At 51.3% G+C, this 19,413-nt stretch overlaps 1 protein-coding gene across 1 annotated transcript in view; it reads right to left on the minus strand.

Moving 5' to 3' along the window:
• The window catches only part of GTF3C2 (general transcription factor IIIC subunit 2), an 84,850-nt gene that overhangs the window by 16,462 nt on the left and 48,975 nt on the right, over window positions 1-19,413 (minus strand). Inside the window, exons 9-11 of the mRNA XM_073672885.1 lie at window positions 11,364-11,389; window positions 2,675-2,804; window positions 2,281-2,422 (exon numbers count right to left, since the gene is read on the minus strand). Coding sequence (XP_073528986.1) covers window positions 2,281-2,422; window positions 2,675-2,804; window positions 11,364-11,389 — 298 coding nt within the window. The remainder of the gene's footprint in view (window positions 1-2,280; window positions 2,423-2,674; window positions 2,805-11,363; window positions 11,390-19,413) is intronic.

Below are 19,413 nucleotides of genomic sequence, written 5' to 3' on the forward strand. Positions count from 1 at the left end.
ACCGATACAAGGGGAGGTTATTACACTCCAGGAGCGATACAAGGGGAGGTTATTACACTCCAGGAGCGATACAAGGGGAGGTTATTACACTGGAGGAGAGATACAAGGGGAGGATATTACACTGGAGGATCGATACAAGGGGAGGATATTACACTGGAGGAGCAATACAAGGGGAGGTTATTACACTGGAGGAGCGATACAAGGGAAGGTTATTACATTGGAGGAGCGATACAAGGGAAGGTTATTACACTGGAGGAGCGATACAAGGGAAGGTTATTACACTGGAGGAGCGATACAAGGGAAGGTTAGTACACTGGAGGAGCGATACAAGGGGAGGATATTACACTGGAGGAGCGATACAAGGGGAGGATATTACACTGGAGGAGTGATACAAGGGGAGGATATTACACTGGAGGAGCGATACAAGGGGAGGTTATTACACTGGAGGAGCGATACAAGGGGAGGTTATTACACTGGAGGAGCGATACAAGGGGAGGATATTATACTGGAGGAACGATACAAGGGAAGGTTATTACACTGGAGGAGCGATACAAGGGAAGGTTATTACACTACAGGAGCGAAATACAAGGGAAGGTTAGTACACTGGAGGAGCGATACAAGGGGAGGATATTATACTGGAGGAGCGATACAAGGGGAGGATATTACACTGGAGGAGCGATACAAGGGAAGGATATTACACTGGAGGAGCGATACAAGGGGAGGATATTACACTGGAGGAGCGATACAAGGGGAGGATATTACACTGGAGGAGCGATACAAGGGGAGGATATTACACTGGAAGAGCGATACAAGGGGAGGATATTACACTGGAAGAGCGATACAAGGGGAGGATATTACACTGGAGGAGCAATACAAGGGGAGGTTATTACACTGGAGGAGCAATACAAGGGCAGGTTATTACACTGGAGGAGCGATCCAAGGGAAGGTTATTACACTGGAGGAGCAATACAAGGGAAGGATATTACACTGGAATAGCGATACAAGGGAAGGTTATTACACTGGAGGAGCGATACAAGGGAAGGTTATTGCACTGGAGGAGCGATACAAGGGAAGGTTATTGCACTGGAGGAGCGATACAAGGGAAGGTTATTGCACTGGAGGAGCGATACAAGGGAAGGTTATTGCACTGGAGGAGCGATACAAGGGAAGGTTATTACACTGGAGGAGCGATACAAGGGGAGGTTATTACACTGGAGGAGCGATACAAGGGGAGGTTATTACACTGGAGGAGCGATACAAGGGGAGGTTATTACACTGGAGGAGCTATATTAGGGGAGGTTATTACACTCCAGGAGCTATATTAGGGGAGGTTATTACACTCCAGGAGCGATATAAAGGAAGGTTATTACACTCCAGGAGCGATGTAAAGAGAGGTTATTACACTCCAGAAGCGATATAAAGGGAGGTTATTACACTCCAGGAGCGATATTAGGGGAGGTTATTACACTGGAGGAGCGATACAAGGGAAGGATATTACACTGGAGGAGCGATACAAGGGGAGGATATTACACTGGAGGATATTACACTGGAGGAGCGATGCAAGGGAAGGTTATTACACTGGAGGAGCGATGCAAGGGAAGGTTATTACACTGGAAGAGCGATGCAAGGGAAGGTTATTACACTGGAGGAGCGATGCAAGGGGAGGATATTACACTGGAGGAGCGATACAAGGGGAGGATATTACACTGGAGGAGCGATACAAGGGGAGGATATTACACTGGAGGAGCGATACAAGGGGAGGTTATTACACTGGAGGAGCGATATTAGGGGAGGTTATTACACTGGAGGAGCGATATAAAGGGAGGTTATTACACTGGAGGAGCGATACAAGGGGAGGTTATTACACTGGAGGAGCGATACAAGGGGAGGTTATTACACTGGAGGAGCGATACAAGGGGAGGTTATTACACTGGAGGAGCGATATTAGGGGAGGTTATTACACTGGAGAAGCGCTATTAGGGGAGGTTATTACACTCCAGGAGCGATATTAGGGGAGGTTATTACACTCCAGGAGCGATATAAAGGGAGGTTATTACACTCCAGGAGCGATATAAAGGGAGGTTATTACACTCCAGGAGCGATATAAAGGGAGGTTATTACACTCCAGGAGCGATATAAAGGGAGGTTATTACACTCCAGGAGCGATATTAGGGGAGGTTATTACACTCCAGGAGCGATATAAGCAGCTGCTGACATTGCCACATTCAGGCGCCTTGGGTCCGCAGCCATGAATTATGGAGCAGTGCGATAACCTGGTACCTGTCGGCTTTACACCACTCGATGCTGCGCACGGCACCGTCATGGGCGGAGAAGCTATGGAAGGGGTATTGCTTGATCACTCGGCCCTGGCGGACCCTCTGCAGGATGGATTTGGTCTTCAAGTCCCAAATTGCTACAAGTCCTAAAATCAGAAAAGTTGTAAGACTTCGTCCATGACTCCGCACCGAAAACCGGGAAACCCCGAGAAAGCACTGCTCCTCTGTGAGGATATGACAACCAACATTCCCGCCATCACGGCTTGTACCGACGTCATGTGACTCCCCATGTGGACAACCAACATGGCCGCCATCACAGCCGGACACTGGTCACCTGAATGTAACAATGCGCCGTCCCAGGTGAGTAATAGTAGCAGTCACATACTGGCGGCACTCACCATCATAGAATCCGGCCGCCAGGTACTGGTGAGGTTTGGTCGGCAGCCAGGCCACGGTGAAGCACTGTCCATTGTCTCCAGGGCTACAAGCTTTAACGGAGCCCACATGAAGCCGGACCACACAGTCCACCTGCAAGACACCATAGTCAGCACACCCAGATAACCCACAAGCTCTGTACACAGGGTCCGATTACTGGCCGTTATCTGTATACTGGTTATGCACACCCCTGTAACACCGAGCTCTGCCTGAGAGGGGAAGTCTGCTCCTGTAGGATTAGTTACATGGGCGTACAAACATTACAGGACTTTTCCCCTTTTAATGTCGCCATAATCTGTACAAATCCTGTGAGAAAGAAATGGAATAATTTCTGGGGTGAAAAAAAAATAATAAAGAATTAAAATAAGGAAGTTGCATAAATGTTCACACCCTTACACTAATACTTTGTTACAGTCCCTGTGAATTTCTGGCAGCGTTCAGTCTTCTTGGGTCGGGATCTATCAGCGCGGCACATCCAGAATGTAGGGGCATCTCGTGTACAACGCCCTCTTCAGGTCACCTCAGACTGTTCCTGGGGTCTCGACTCGGCCGTTCCAGAACTTCCATCTTCTTCTGCTGAAGCCGTTCTTTTGGTGATCTGTTGGTCACTTAGGGTCGTTGTAGCTGAGCGTTGAAAATCCTCCTCATTTTCAGCTTTTTAACAGAGGTTGGAAGGTTCTGATGTAAAATTGTCTGCTATTTGTTCTGTCCATAATTCCCTTCCTTGTCTAAAGCTGCAGATCTATCAGCCGAAAAAAAATTCCCAGAGCACAATGTTGCCCCCATCATGCCTCACTGTGGGGATGGTGATCTTCTGGTGATGACCAGTGTTAACTTTACACCATCTGGGATTATGACCATAATCGGTCTTCATCAGACAGCACACATTTCCTGCTTCTGGAGATAGTGGCTGAATGTAATGGGCCTGGAAGTTTAGTAAGAAAAGGCTCAGTAACCCCCCCCCACCCCTCTACCAGACATGTGTTTTTATGTCTCTGCATTTTATTGCCTCCTGCCATCTTAAAGGAAACCTATCACCAGAAGTAGCGCTGTTAATCTGCAGGTTAAATGCATTATTATGCTGCCCGACGCCTGCACGCAGCCCAATGTAGCGGGGAGAAAAACTTTATTCTCCTTACCAGCATTCGGTTTCAGTCATGAAGGCGGGGCGTATACAGAGCGGCTGCTGTAACCTCGCCCCCGGCCCTGAGTGACACTCCCTCAACATTGGGGACTCAGCTGTCAGTCAGGGCCGGGGGGCACAGTTACAACCGCCGGTCTATATACTCAGAGTGGTGACTGAAGCCGCCCCACCCCCGCCCCCATGACTGAAACCGAATGCTGGCGGGGAGAATAAAGTTCATTTTCTCCCCGATGCATTCAGCTGCGTGCAGGAGCCGGGCAGCATAGTAAGGCAGTGTTCCCACTGTGTGTTTTTTAAGCGTTTCCGCAGCGGCAATTCCGCCACAGAAAAGAGTAAAAAACTCTTGGCCCTGGCTGAAAAAGCACATGTAAAATCCGAATATATTTTTTCTGCCAGGGAGATGCAGAAACGCTCAGGAAAAATCCGGAGTATTTCTGCATCGTGGGCACATAGCCCAAAGCTGTTAACCTGCAGATTAACTGCAAATCTGCAGGTTATGAGTGTGATTTCTGGTGACAGATTCCCTTTAGGTTAGGATCACATGCTGCATCCATATCAGCCCCTCTCTCCTTACCTCTCCTACGTACGTCTCTCTTCCCAATCTTAAACTGCACAGATCATTTCACTCCCACCACGCAACACACGAGACGCTATCACAAATCACTTAGCCATCTGCTCACGCTATTCTCCTTGTCGCAGGAGATATCTAACCCCAGCCATTCTTGTAATAGAAGGTTTAACTCCTTCCCTGCTACACTCAAACGCTGCAAATCCCATTAATATTTCCTGCGTGCCTTCTATCCCCCTTATCTATGCCCTTTCGAACTCCTGTTTAGCCTGTAACAAACTCTCCTACATCCATGACTTTTTCCTTTCTAATTCCTTTAACCTTCTGGCTCTTACTGAACCCTGGATCCAGCAGTCGGACACCATCACCGCTGCTGCTCTCTCTTATGGTGGGCTACATTTTTTTTAATACCCCAAGACCTGACAACAAGCAGGTGGATGTTTTGTTCTGCTCCTTTCAACAAAATGTACTTTTCAGGTTATCCCCCTGGTCCCTTGCTTATCTTTTGAGGTCACACTGTCAGACTTTACCGGTCCTCTCCCTGTGAGTGGCAGTTGTGTATCGCCCTCCGGTCCAATTCCTCCATTCCTGGATCACTTTGCCACCTGGCTTCCAAACTTTCTATCCTGTTACATCCCCACTCTTATTATGGGGGACTTTAACGTATTGGTGATCCCTTCTCCCCATCTGCCGACCATATTTTATCTCTATCCTACAGTCCTGCTCATTGTTTTTGGCACCCATTAAGTTTAAGTACATAATGTGCAATCTCCTGAAAAAAAATGAATCCAGTGAAACAGTTTTTTGTATAGACTGGTGTGAAATACAAAAGAGCAAATGATAAAACAATTTAAAACAAACAGCACTGGGAGGGAGAAATAGAGAAACCTAAAGCTTGCCGTGTCCCTGGCATGGTCTCCTTTATATTAATTTAGTATGGAAACACATTTTGACTCGCCTGTGGTAAATCACAAAAGCGAATCGCCTGTGATTAATTGGGGCCCATGAATGAATGATGACTTCAGTGTTTTAAAAAGCCACATGGTAGGCCCTGTTCCTTTGTCATAATGGTGAAGACAAAGGAGCTGTCTGAGGACATCAGAACTGCTATTATTAGCCAACACTTCCAAAAGGGTATAAGGCCATCTCCAAAGACCTTGGTATCCCAGTTTCAACAGTAAGCAATATTAAGACGTTTTCCAATCATGGAACAGTCAAGAACTTCCCTGGATTTGGAGGAAATAGGAACATTTACAAGAGAGGTCTTCGAAGGTTGGTGAGAATGGTGTAAAAACCACCATGTCAAACATCCAAAGACCTGAAGGCCAACCTGGAACAGTCTTGGGTCATGGTTTCAACAAGTACCATACGAAGCACATTAAACCAAGCAGAGCTTTATAAGTGAAGGCCAAGGAAGAAACCAGTACTGAAGAAAAGACGTAAAAAGGAAAGACTGATCTTTGCCAAAAAGAGTACTTTGACAAACCATAATCCTTCTGGGAAAATGTTCTGTGGACAGATGAAACAAAAATAGAGCTTTTTGGCAATGCAAAGCAACAGTTTGTTTACAGATGGCGCAATGAAGCTTACAAGGAAAGGAACACCTTACCAACAGTTAAGCATGGTGGAGGATCCATTATCCTGTGGAGCTCCTTTGCTGCGTCTAGTACTGGAGGCCTTGACCGTATCACAGGAATCATGAAATAAGAGAATTATCAAGAGAATATAAAACTACGGTAAAGGTCGTACCCAGTGTAAGAAAACTTGGTTTGAGTCGAAGATCATGGGTCCTCCAGCAAGACAAAGCACACATCCAAAAAATACACAAACAGTTGAAAAAGAAAAAATGGACTGCTTTAAAATGGTCAGCAATGAATCCTGACCTCAATCCCATTAAAAATCTTTGGGGTGAGCTGAAATCAATCAGCATTTGGGAAAAAGAGCCCTGCAAACATTCAAGAGCATGAACAAATTGCGAAGTAAGAGTGGGAGAAAATTCCAACTGAGAAGAGCAAGAAGCTTCTAAATGGCTACAAGTAATCTTTGGAGGCCATCAGCAATGCCAAAGAGTGTGCAACCAAGTATTAATTAGGGGGGTGTCTATTGCTGCACCTCTATTGCTGCACATGCTGTTTATTCTGTTTCTTCTTTGAAATTGCAACATGGAAGTTGAAACACAATGTTTTATTGTTGTATTACTTTAGACCACTAATAAAAAAATCCTGAGGATATAACTTTGGTACATTTCCATTTATTTCCGAAGATCTTGAAAAAAAAGAAGGGGTGCCAATAACAATGAGCAGGACTGTAATCTCTCTCACAACTACCAATTCTCCTACACATGAGGACGGGAATACACTGGACCTGATCTTCTCCCTGCTCCGCTCATTGCATGACTTTACTAACTCCCATCTCCTGCTTTCAGACCACCATCTTCTTTCTTTCTCTGTTAAGAAAGTCAACCGCTCAGGAAACCCCACTTACTACACCTATAGAAATATACATGCCATTAATATCCAGAAACTTATGAAGAATTTGCAGTCATCTGTGACAACACAGTCTTTCTTCTTAATTATGCCAGACATACATTCATTAGGCCAGGAGCCATACACCTTTATTTTTAGGTTGACTTTTTTATTTGTGTTGTTCCTTGGTTGAGCAACACAGACTATTGTTTGTATAAACCTGAATGTTGATAACCTCAGTTGATATTTGGTAATTGATGAAAGGCTGTTCTTTACATCTTATATCAGATCCTACAACGTATTGTCTGACAGTTTTTCAATACAGAGACTCAGGATCTTTGAACAATGGATGTTTGCTAGATATGTTAAATACCATTGTAGGGTGTTTGCCTGTCAACCTTGGGGGATGAGCTGTGGATACTCGAGCCCTGTGAAATAACATCATCCCTTATCCTTGACCTGTGGATGTGTGCTTGAAAGGACAATTGTGAACTATTTAAGGGGCATATGCGTTTGTACCAAGGAGACTTTACAAAAAGACAGCCGAGAGTGACTCTTCACGACAGCAACCAGGACACATGGCTCCATCAAGAGGAATACAGATTTGCTCCATTGAATATCACTGAACTCAGAGACATTTTGATGAAATCTAGGTTGGGAGAAATCAGGTCACCTGGCCACATATCTCACTTCTCTATTCCTGGTGTGCCAGCGGAAGGGTGCCTTCCATCACCCTTGCCAGTTCAGATATTGCACCCCCAGAACACCATTTACCCGGCCGCCAAGTCACTATCTCCCGGGCTGGGGGGTCAGAGCATTTATGTGGACAATTTATCGGCTGGCTGATGTACGGAAAAAGGATCACACTCTTCTTGACCCTCTACAATCTTGTTTCCGCTCCTTACACTTTACTGATTCTGCCCTCACTAAAGTCTCTAATGATCTACTAACAGCTAAATCTAATGGTCACTGCTCCCTGCTAATCTCCTGGATCTCTCTGCAGCATTTGACACTATGGATCACCAGCTCCTCCTCACTATGCTCCGCTCTATCGGCCTCAAGGACACCGTTCTCTCCTGAGTCTCCTCCTATCTCTCTGACCACTCTTTCACGGTGTCTTTTGCCGGCTCCTCTTCCCCTTACTGTCGGGTTCTTAGGGGTTCAGTAGCAGGTCCCCTTCTCTTACGGTCGGGGTTCCTCAGGGCTCAGTCCTAGTGCTCTTCCTCTTCTCCTTATATATCGCCCTTACTGCATAAATCATCAGTAGATTCGGTTTTCAGTACCATCTCAATAGTGATGACACTCAATTATACACCTCTTCATTACTACAGATACCAAGGATTCTTTTCGCTTTCTCCAACATCGTGTCCTCCCTCTGACACTGAACTTCTTGAGTTTCCTTCTTCCACTAACCTACCTATGCCAGATATTGCCATTTACGTGTGTGGCTCCATCATTACTCCCCAGCAACAAGCCCGCTGTCTTGGGGTTATATGTGATTCAGATCTTTCCTTCACTCCCCCCCACATCTGATCACTCGCTCGCTCGTGTCATCTACATCTCAAAGACATTTCTTGAATTTGACCGTTTCTCACCTTTGACTCGGCAAAAACTCTTACTGTTGCTGTTATTCATTCCCGCCTGGACTATTGCAACTCTCTACTAATCGGTCTCCCTCTTACTAAACTCTCCCCTCTCCAATCCGTCCTGAATGTAGCAGCCAGGATCATATTCCTGTCCAGCCGCTACACCGATGCCTCCACCCTGTGCCAGTCGTTGCACTGGTTACCCATCCGATACAGAGTTCAATATAAACTTATCACTCTCACCCGTAAAGCGCCCCACAGTTCAGCACCACCCTACATCTTCTCCCTCGTCTCAGTCTATCACCCTACCAGTGCCCTCCGTTCTGCTAATGACTTAAATTTAAAATCCTCAATAATCTGAACCTCCCACTCCCGTCTCAGACTTCTCGCGAGCTGCGCCGATTCTCTGGAATATACTACTCAGGACAATTTGATTAATTCCCAAAACTGCATTTCTTTAGACTGGCCTATTGACTCACCTTACTTATGGAACTATTACAGTTTTGCCCTTCAAAAAATTGTTCAAAATCATGATCCTCTTAGAGTCTGTTCACACACCCTCCACGCACTCAGTAACCCTCTGACTGTACTGTGCACATACTGGCCGGTGACCGGTTCATGCAGCATTATGTGAATCCCCTATTTATTATACCGATGGCCGGACCGTACAGTACAAGCCCTCTAATGTAAAGTGCTGCGGAATATGTTGGTGCTACAGAAATAAATAATTATTATTATTATTAATACGGGAGATTGCTGTTACTCGCAGGACACAACCAGGACTGGCAAAAATTCCTGCAGCTTTTAATGAATGTTGCTGTTGGCCTCTTGCAGTTTTTGGAGGACGTCCAGTTCTTGGTAATGTCACCGTTGTGCCAGATTTCAAAAACTTCTTGATGACGTCTTCAGTGTGTCCCTGGTAGATCTGATGCCTGGGAAATGTTTTTGTACCTCCTCCTGATTGAAAACTTTCCACAGTGAGATCCTTTGCTGTGTTGTCAGCTGTTTATGGACCAGAAAATGTCAGGGGAATCCTCCGAGAGCAGCGACACGTTCTCTGGGGTTAATCAGAATCGCGGACGACTACTGATGACTATGTAACATGATCATCTGATTCTGAACACAATCACATCCCCAATTATAAGAGGGTGTGCACACTTATGCAACCACATCATTGTGGTTTTGTTATTTTTATTTCCTCTCAAAAATGATTTCAGTTTGTTTCTGTCACGATTTCTACAGATTATGGCCGATAGTAAAGAGGGAAAACTCCTAACTGAAGGATTATTTTACATGACAAATATGGAATATTTTAAAGGGGCGTGTAGACTTTTTATTATCCGAGTATATATAACGAGGAGTGAACACTTTCTATCCTCTGTATATTTCCCACCATCCATCTCCGCACAGATGACACTTTCTCTGCGCTTCACTGACTTTAATTAAAAGGAACCAGGTGACGGTAAAGCGAATATTGACCCAGAGCGGCCGAGAGGAAGATGGGGGTTATCATACAGGAACGAACACAGAAAGGAAGATGAAGACTGGGAGTACACGCGTCCCCCGCATAAAAGAGATGCGCGCACACGCGTCCCCCGCATAAAAGAGATGCGCGCACACGCGTCCCCCGCATAAAAGAGATGCGCGCACACGCGTCCCCCGCATAAAAGAGATGCGCGCACACGCGTCCCCCGCATAAAAGAGATGCGCGCACACGCGTCCCCCGCATAAAAGAGATGCGCGCACACGCGTCCCCTATATAAAAGAGATGCGCGCACACGCGTCCCCTATATAAAAGAGATGCGCGCACACGCGTCCCCTATATAAAAGAGATGCGCGCACACGCGTCCCCTATATAAAAGAGATGCGCGCACACGGGTCCCCTATATAAAAGAGATGCGCGCACACGCGTCCCCTATATAAAAGAGATGCGCGCACACGGGTCCCCTATATAAAAGAGATGCGCGCACACGCGTCCCCTATATAAAAGAGATGCGCGCACACGGGTCCCCTATATAAAAGAGATGCGCGCACACGCGTCCCCTATATAAAAGAGAGGCGCGCACACGCGTCCCCTATATAAAAGAGAGGCGCGCACACGCGTCCCCTATATAAAAGAGAGGCGCACACGCGTCCCCTACATAAAAGAAATGCGCGCACACGCGTCCCCTACATAAAAGAGATGCGCGCACACGCGTCCCCTATATAAAAGAGATGCGCGCACACGCGTCCCCTATATAAAAGAGAGGCGCGCACACGCGTCCCCTATATAAAAGAGAGGCGCGCACACGCGTCCCCTATATAAAAGAGAGGCGCGCACACGCGTCCCCTATATAAAAGAGATGCGCGCACACGCGTCCCCTATATAAAAGATGCGCGCACACGCGTCCCCTACATAAAAGAGATGCGCGCACACGCATCCCCTATATAAAAGAGATGCGCGCACACGCGTCCCCTATATAAAAGAGATGCGCGCACACGCGTCCTCTACATAAAAGAGAGGCGCACACGCGTCCCCTACATAAAAGAGGCGCACACGCGTCCCCTACATAAAAGAGAGGCGCACACGCGTCCCCTACATAAAAGAGAGGCGCACACGCGTCCCCTACATAAAAGAGAGGCGCACACGCGTCCCCTACATAAAAGAGAGGCACACACGCGTCCCCTACATAAAAGAGAGGCGCACACGCGTCCCCTACATAAAAGAGAGGCACACACGCGTCCCCTACATAAAAGAGAGGCACACACGCGTCCCCTACATAAAAGAGAGGCACCGTATACATATCCCCTATATACACCATACACACAATATCCTCTATATAAGGACACACAGTGATGAATGGATCCCGCAGACGTTACATACACATCGCCGTACACAGAGGTTGTTACCTTACAGACGCTCGGATGACAGAGATCTGCGGAGAAAAAGAGAGAAATAAGTCAGTGGGACAGAAAAAAAGGCCGACAACATCCACTATAGAGAGCAGTGATCCCTCCTAGAAAGCTTACTACATCCACTATAGAGAGCAGCGACCCCTCCTAGAACGCTGACAACATCCACTATAGAGGGCAGCGATCCCTCCTAGAACGCTGACTACATCCACTATAGAGGGCAGCGATCCCTCCTAGAACGCCGACTACATCCACTATAGAGGGCAGCGACCCCTCCTAGAACGCTGACTACATCCACTATAGAGGGCAGTGATCCCTCCTAGAACGCTGACTACATCCGCTATAGAGGGCAGCGACCCCTCCTAGAAGAACGCCGACTACATCCGCTATAGAGGGCAGCGACCCCTCCTAGGAGAACGCCGACTACATCCGCTATAGAGAGCAGTGATCCCTCCTAGAACGCTGACTACATCCGCTATAGAGGGCAGCGATCCCTCCTAGGAGAACGCTGACTACATCCGCTATAGAGGGCAGCGATCCCTCCTAGGAGAACGCTGACTACATCCGCTATAGAGGGCAGCGATCCCTCCTAGAACGCTGACTACATCCGCTATAGAGGGCAGTGATCCCTCCTAGAACGGTGACTACATCCGCTATAGAGAGCAGTGATCCCTCCTAGAACGCTGACTACATCCGCTATAGAGAGCAGTGATCCCTCCTAGAACGCTGACTACATCCGCTATAGAGAGCAGTGATCCCTCCTAGAACGCTGACTACATCCGCTATAGAGGGCAGCGACCCCTCCTAGGAGAACGCTGACTACATCCGCTAGAGAGAGCAGTGATCCCTCCTAGGAGAACGCTGACTACATCCGCTATAGAGAGCAGTGATCCCTCCTAGGAGAACGCTGACTACATCCGCTATAGAGAGCAGTGATCCCTCCTAGAACGCTGACTACATCCACTATAGAGGGCAGTGATCCCTCCTAGAACGCTGACTACATCCACTATAGAGGGCAGCGATCCCTCCTAGAACGCCGACTACATCCACTATAGAGGGCAGCGACCCCTCCTAGAACGCTGACTACATCCACTATAGAGGGCAGCGACCCCTCCTAGGAGAACGCTGACTACATCCGCTATAGAGGGCAGCGATCCCTCCTAGAACGCTGAGTACATCCGCTATAGAGAGCAGCGATCCCTCCTAGAACGCTGACTACATCCGCTATAGAGAGCAGCGACCCCTCCTAGGAGAACGCTGACTACATCCGCTATAGAGAGCAGTGATCCCTCCTAGAACGCTGACTACATCCGCTATAGAGAGCAGTGATCCCTCCTAGAACGCTGACTACATCCGCTATAGAGAGCAGTGATCCCTCCTAGAACGCTGACTACATCCGCTATAGAGGGCAGCGACCCCTCCTAGGAGAACGCTGACTACATCCGCTATAGAGAGCAGTGATCCCTCCTAGAACGCTGACTACATCCACTATAGAGAGCAGTGATCCCTCCTAGAACACTGACTACATCCACTATAGAGGGCAGCGACCCCTCCTAGGAGAACGCTGACTACATCCACTATAGAGGGCAGCGACCCCTCCTAGAACGCTGACTACATCCACTATAGAGGGCAGTGATCCCTCCTAGAACGCTGACTACATCCGCTATAGAGGGCAGCGATCCCTCCTAGGAGAACGCTGACTACATCCGCTATAGAGGGCAGCGATCCCTCCTAGGAGAACGCTGACTACATCCGCTATAGAGGGCAGCGATCCCTCCTAGAACGCTGACTACATCCGCTATAGAGGGCAGCGACCCCTCCTAGAACGCTGACTACATCCGCTATAGAGGGCAGTGATCCCTCCTAGAACGGTGACTACATCCGCTATAGAGAGCAGTGATCCCTCCTAGAACGCTGACTACATCCGCTATAGAGAGCAGTGATCCCTCCTAGAACGCTGACTACATCCGCTATAGAGGGCAGCGACCCCTCCTAGGAGAACGCTGACTACATCCGCTATAGAGAGCAGTGATCCCTCCTAGGAGAACGCTGACTACATCCGCTATAGAGAGCAGCGATCCCTCCTAGAACGCTGAGTACATCCACTATAGAGAGCAGCGATCCCTCCTAGAACGCTGACTACATCCACTATAGAGAGCAGCGATCCCTCCAAGAACGCTGACTACATCCACTATAGAGAGCAGCGATCCCTCCTAGAACGCTGACTACATCCACTATAGAGGGCAGCGACCCCTCCTAGGAGAACGCTGACTACATCCGCTATAGAGGGCAGCGATCCCTCCTAGAACGCTGACTACATCCGCTATAGAGGGCAGTGATCCCTCCTAGAACGCTGACTACATCCGCTATAGAGAGCAGTGATCCCTCCTAGAACGCTGACTACATCCGCTATAGAGGGCAGCGACCCCTCCTAGGAGAACGCTGACTACATCCGCTATAGAGGGCAGCGATCCCTCCTAGAACGCTGACTACATCCGCTATAGAGAGCAGTGATCCCTCCTAGAACGCTGACTACATCCGCTATAGAGAGCAGTGATCCCTCCTAGAACGCTGACTACATCCGCTATAGAGAGCAGTGATCCCTCCTAGAACGCTGACTACATCCGCTATAGAGAGCAGTGATCCCTTCTAGAACGCTGACTACATCCACTATAGAGGGCAGCGACCCCTCCTAGGAGAACGCTGACTACATCCACTATAGAGAGCAGTGATCCCTCCTAGAAGGCTGACTACATACACTATAGAGGGCAGTGATCCCTCCTAGGAGAACGCTGACTACATCCACTACAGAGGGCCTTGATCCCTCCTAGAACGCTGACTACATCCACTATAGAGGGCAGCGACCCCTCCTAGGAGACCACTGACTACATCCACTATAGAGGGCAGCGATCCCTCCTAGGAGAACGCTGACTACATCCACTATAGAGAGCAGTGATCCCTCCTAGAATGCTGACTACATCCACTATAGAGAGCAGTGATCCCTCCTAGAACGCTGACTACATCCACTATAGAGGGCAGCGACCCCTCCTAGGAGAACGCTGACTACATCCACTAAAGAAAGCAGCGATCCCTCCTAGAACGCTGACTACATCCACTATAGAGGGCAGCGATCCCTCCTAGGAGAACGCTGACTACATCCACTATAGAGAGCAGTGATCCCTCCTAGAATGCTGACTACATCCACTATAGAGAGCAGTGATCCCTCCTAGAACGCTGACTACATCCACTATAGAGGGCAGCGACCCCTGCTAGGAGAACGCTGACTACATCCACTAAAGAAAGCAGCGATCCCTCCTAGAACGCTGACTACATCCACTACAGAGGGCAGCGACCCCTCCTAGAACGCTGACTACATCCACTATAGAGAGCAGTGATCCCTCCTAGAACGAAGACTACATCCACTATAGAGGGCAGTGATCCCTCCTAGAACACCGACTACATCCGCTATAGAGGGCAGCGACCCCTCCTAGGAGAACGCTGACTACATCCGCTATAGAGAGCAGTGATCCCTCCTAGAACGCTGACTACATCCGCTATAGAGAGCAGCGATCCCTCCTAGAACGCTGACTACATCCACTATAGAGAGCAGTGATCCCTCCTAGAACGCTGACTACATCCACTATAGAGGGCAGCGACCCCTCCTAGGAGAACGCTGACTACATCCACTATAGAGAGCAGTGATCCCTCCTAGAACGAAGACTACATCCACTATAGAGGGCAGCGACCCCTCCTAGGAGAACGCTGACTACATCCGCTATAGAGGGCAGCGATCCCTCCTAGGAGAACGCTGACTACATCCGCTATAGAGAGCAGTGATCCCTCCTAGAACGCTGACTACATACACTATAGAGGGCAGTGATCCCTCCTAGGAGAACGCTGACTACATCCACTATAGAGGGCCTTGATCCCTCCTAGAACGCTGACTACATCCACTATAGAGGGCAGCGACCCCTCCTAGGAGACCGCTGACTACATCCACTATAGAGGGCAGCGATCCCTCCTAGGAGAACGCTGACTACATCCACTATAGAGAGCAGCGATCCCTCCTAGAATGCTGACTACATCCACTATAGAGAGCAGCGATCCCTCCTAGAACACTGACTACATCCACTGTAGAGGGCAGCGACCCCTCCTAGGAGAACGCTGACTACATCCACTAAAGAAAGCAGCGATCCCTCCTAGAACGCTGACTACATCCACTATAGAGAGCAGCGATCCCTCCTAGAACGCTGACTACATCCACTATAGAGAGCAGCGATCCCTCCTAGAACGCTGACTACATCCACTATAGAGGGCAGCGACCCCTCCTAGGAGAACGCTGACTACATCCACTATAGAGAGCAGTGATCCCTCCTAGAACGAAGACTACATCCACTATAGAGGGCAGCGACCCCTCCTAGGAGAACGCTGACTACATCCACTAAAGAAAGCAGCGATCCCTCCTAGAACGCTGACTACATCCACTATAGAGAGCAGCGATCCCTCCTAGAACGCTGACTACATCCACTATAGAGAGCAGCGATCCCTCCTAGAACGCTGACAACATCCGCTATAGAGAGCAGCGATCCCTCCTAGAACGCTGACTACATCCGCTATAGAGGGCAGCGACCCCTCCTAGGAGAACGCTGACTACATCCGCTATAGAGAGCAGTGATCCCTCCTAGAACGAAGACTACATCCACTATAGAGGGCAGCGACCCCTCCTAGGAGAACGCCGACTACATCCGCTATAGAGAGCAGTGATCCCTCCTAGAACGCTGACTACATCCGCTATAGAGAGCAGCGATCCCTCCTAGAACGCTGACTACATCCGCTATAGAGGGCAGCGACCCCTCCTAGGAGAACGCTGACTACATCCACTATAGAGGGCAGCGACCCCTCCTAGAACGCTGACTACATCCACTATAGAGGGCAGCGATCCCTCCTAGGAGAACGCTGACTACATCCGCTATAGAGGGCAGCGATCCCTCCTAGGAGAACGCTGACTACATCCGCTATAGAGGGCTGCGACCCCTCCTAGAACGCTGACTACATCCGCTATAGAGGGCAGCGACCCCTCCTAGAACGCTGACTACATCCGCTATAGAGGGCAGCGATCCCTCCTAGAACGCTGACTACATCCGCTATAGAGAGCAGCGATCCCTCCTAGAACGCTGACTACATCCGCTATAGAGAGCAGTGATCCCTCCTAGAATGCTGACTACATCCGCTATAGAGAGCAGTGATCCCCCCTAGACGCTGACTACATACGCTATAGAGGGCAGCGATCCCTCCTAGGAGAACGCTGACTACATCCGCTATAGAGAGCAGCGATCCCTCCTAGAACGCTGACTACATCCGCTATAGAGGGCAGCGATCCCTCCTAGGAGAACGCTGACTACATCCGCTATAGAGAGCAGCGATCCCTCCTAGAACGCTGAGTACATCCGCTATAGAGGGCAGCGATCCCTCCTAGGAGAACGCTGACTACATCCGCTATAGAGGGCAGCGATCCCTCCTAGGAGAACGCTGACTACATCCGCTATAGAGAGCAGCGATCCCTCCTAGAACGCTGACTACATCCACTATAGAGAGCAGCGATCCCTCCTAGAACGCTGACTACATCCACTATAGAGAGCAGCGATCCCTCCTAGAACGCTGACTACATCCACTATAGAGGGCAGCGATCCCTCCTAGAACGCTGACTACATCCGCTATAGAGGGCAGCGATCCCTCCTAGAACGCTGACTACATCCGCTATAGAGGGCAGCGACCCCTCCTAGGAGAACGCCGACTACATCCGCTATAGAGGGCAGCGATCCCTCCTAGAACGCTGACTACATCCGCTATAGAGGGCAGCGATCCCTCCTAGAACGCTGACTACATCCGCTATAGAGAGCAGCGATCCCTCCTAGAACGCTGACTACATCCGCTATAGAGGGCAGCGATCCCTCCTAGAACGCTGACTACATCCGCTATAGAGGGCAGTGATCCCTCCTAGAACGCTGACTACATCCGCTATAGAGGGCAGCGATCCCTCCTAGGAGAACGCTGACTACATCCGCTATAGAGAGCAGTGATCCCTCCTAGAACGCTGACTACATCCGCTATAGAGAGCAGTGATCCCTCCTAGAACGCTGACTACATCCGCTATAGAGGGCAGTGATCCCTCCTAGGAGCCCCCCCCCCTCCCAGGAGACGCGTCCTAAGCAGCCCCCCCAAGAGACGCGTCCTAAGCAGCCCCCCCAAGAGACGCGTCCTAAGCAGCCCCCCCAAGAGACGCGTCCTAAGCAGCCCCCCCAAGAGACGCGTCCTAAGCAGCCCCCCCAAGAGACGCGTCCTAAGCAGCCCCCCCAAGAGACGCGTCCTAAGCAGCCCCCCCAAGAGACGCGTCCTAAGCAGCCCCCCCAAGAGACGCGCCCTGAGATCCCCCCCCCCCAGGAGAGGTGTCCTGAGCGTCCCCCCCCCCCCCCCAGGAGAGGTGTCCTGAGCGTCCCCCCCCCCAGGAGAAGTGTCCTGAGCGTCCCCCCTCCCCCCCAGGAGAAGTGTCCTGAGCCGCCCCCCTCCCCCCCAGGAGAAGTGTCCTGAGCCGCCCCCCTCCCCCCCAGGAGAAGTGTCCTGAGCCGCCCCCCTCCCCCCCAGGAGAAGTGTCCTGAGCCGCCCCCCTCCCCCCCAGGAGAAGTGTCCTGAGCCGCCCCCCTCCCCCCCAGGAGAAGTGTCCTGAGCCGCCCCCCTCCCCCCCAGGAGAAGTGTCCTGAGCCGCCCCCCTCCCCCCCAGGAGAAGTGTCCTGAGCCGCCCCCCTCCCCCCCAGGAGAAGTGTCCTGAGCCGCCCCCCTCCCCCCCAGGAGAAGTGTCCTGAGCCGCCCCCCTCCCCCCCAGGAGAAGTGTCCTGAGCCGCCCCCCTCCCCCCCAGGAGAAGTGTCCTGAGCCGCCCCCCTCCCCCCCAGGAGAAGTGTCCTGAGCCGCCCCCCTCCCCCCCAGGAGAAGTGTCCTGAGCCGCCCCCCTCCCCCCCAGGAGAAGTGTCCTGAGCCGCCCCCCTCCCCCCCAGGAGAAGTGTCCTGAGCCGCCCCCCTCCCCCCCAGGAGAAGTGTCCTGAGCCGCCCCCCTCCCCCCCAGGAGAAGTGTCCTGAGCCGCCCCCCTCCCCCCCAGGAGAAGTGTCCTGAGCCGCCCCCCTCCCCCCCAGGAGAAGTGTCCTGAGCCGCCCCCCTCCCCCCCAGGAGAAGTGTCCTGAGCCGCCCCCCTCCCCCCCAGGAGAAGTGTCCTGAGCCGCCCCCCTCCCCCCCAGGAGAAGTGTCCTGAGCCGCCCCCCTCCCCCCCAGGAGAAGTGTCCTGAGCCGCCCCCCTCCCCCCCAGGAGAAGTGTCCTGAGCCGCCCCCCTCCCCCCCAGGAGAAGTGTCCTGAGCCGCCCCCCTCCCCCCCAGGAGAAGTGTCCTGAGCCGCCCCCCTCCCCCCCAGGAGAAGTGTCCTGAGCCGCCCCCCTCCCCCCCAGGAGAAGTGTCCTGAGCCGCCCCCCTCCCCCCCAGGAGAAGTGTCCTGAGCCGCCCCCCTCCCCCCCAGGAGAAGTGTCCTGAGCCGCCCCCCTCCCCCCCAGGAGAAGTGTCCTGAGCCGCCCCTCCCCCCCCAGGAGAAGTGTCCTGAGCCGCCCCTCCCCCCCCAGGAGAAGTGTCCTGAGCCGCCCCTCCCCCCCCAGGAGAAGTGTCCTGAGCCGCCCCTCCCCCCCCAGGAGAAGTGTCCTGAGCCGCCCCTCCCCCCCCAGGAGAAGTGTCCTGAGCCGCCCCTCCCCCCCCAGGAGAAGTGTCCTGAGCCGCCCCTCCCCCCCCAGGAGAAGTGTCCTGAGCCGCCCCTCCCCCCCAGGAGAAGTGTCCTGAGCCGCCCCTCCCCCCCAGGAGAAGTGTCCTGAGCCGCCCCTCCCCCCCAGGAGAAGTGTCCTGAGCCGCCCCTCCCCCCCAGGAGAAGTGTCCTGAGCCGCCCCTCCCCCCCAGGAGAAGTGTCCTGAGCCGCCCCTCCCCCCCAGGAGAAGTGTCCTGAGCCGCCCCTCCCCCCC

This window comes from Phyllobates terribilis, unplaced genomic scaffold (assembly GCF_046119375.1).
Source record: "Phyllobates terribilis strain yellow unplaced genomic scaffold, ASM4611937v1 Scaffold_3__8_contigs__length_932513732, whole genome shotgun sequence".
Taxonomy (NCBI): Eukaryota; Metazoa; Chordata; class Amphibia; order Anura; family Dendrobatidae; genus Phyllobates; species Phyllobates terribilis.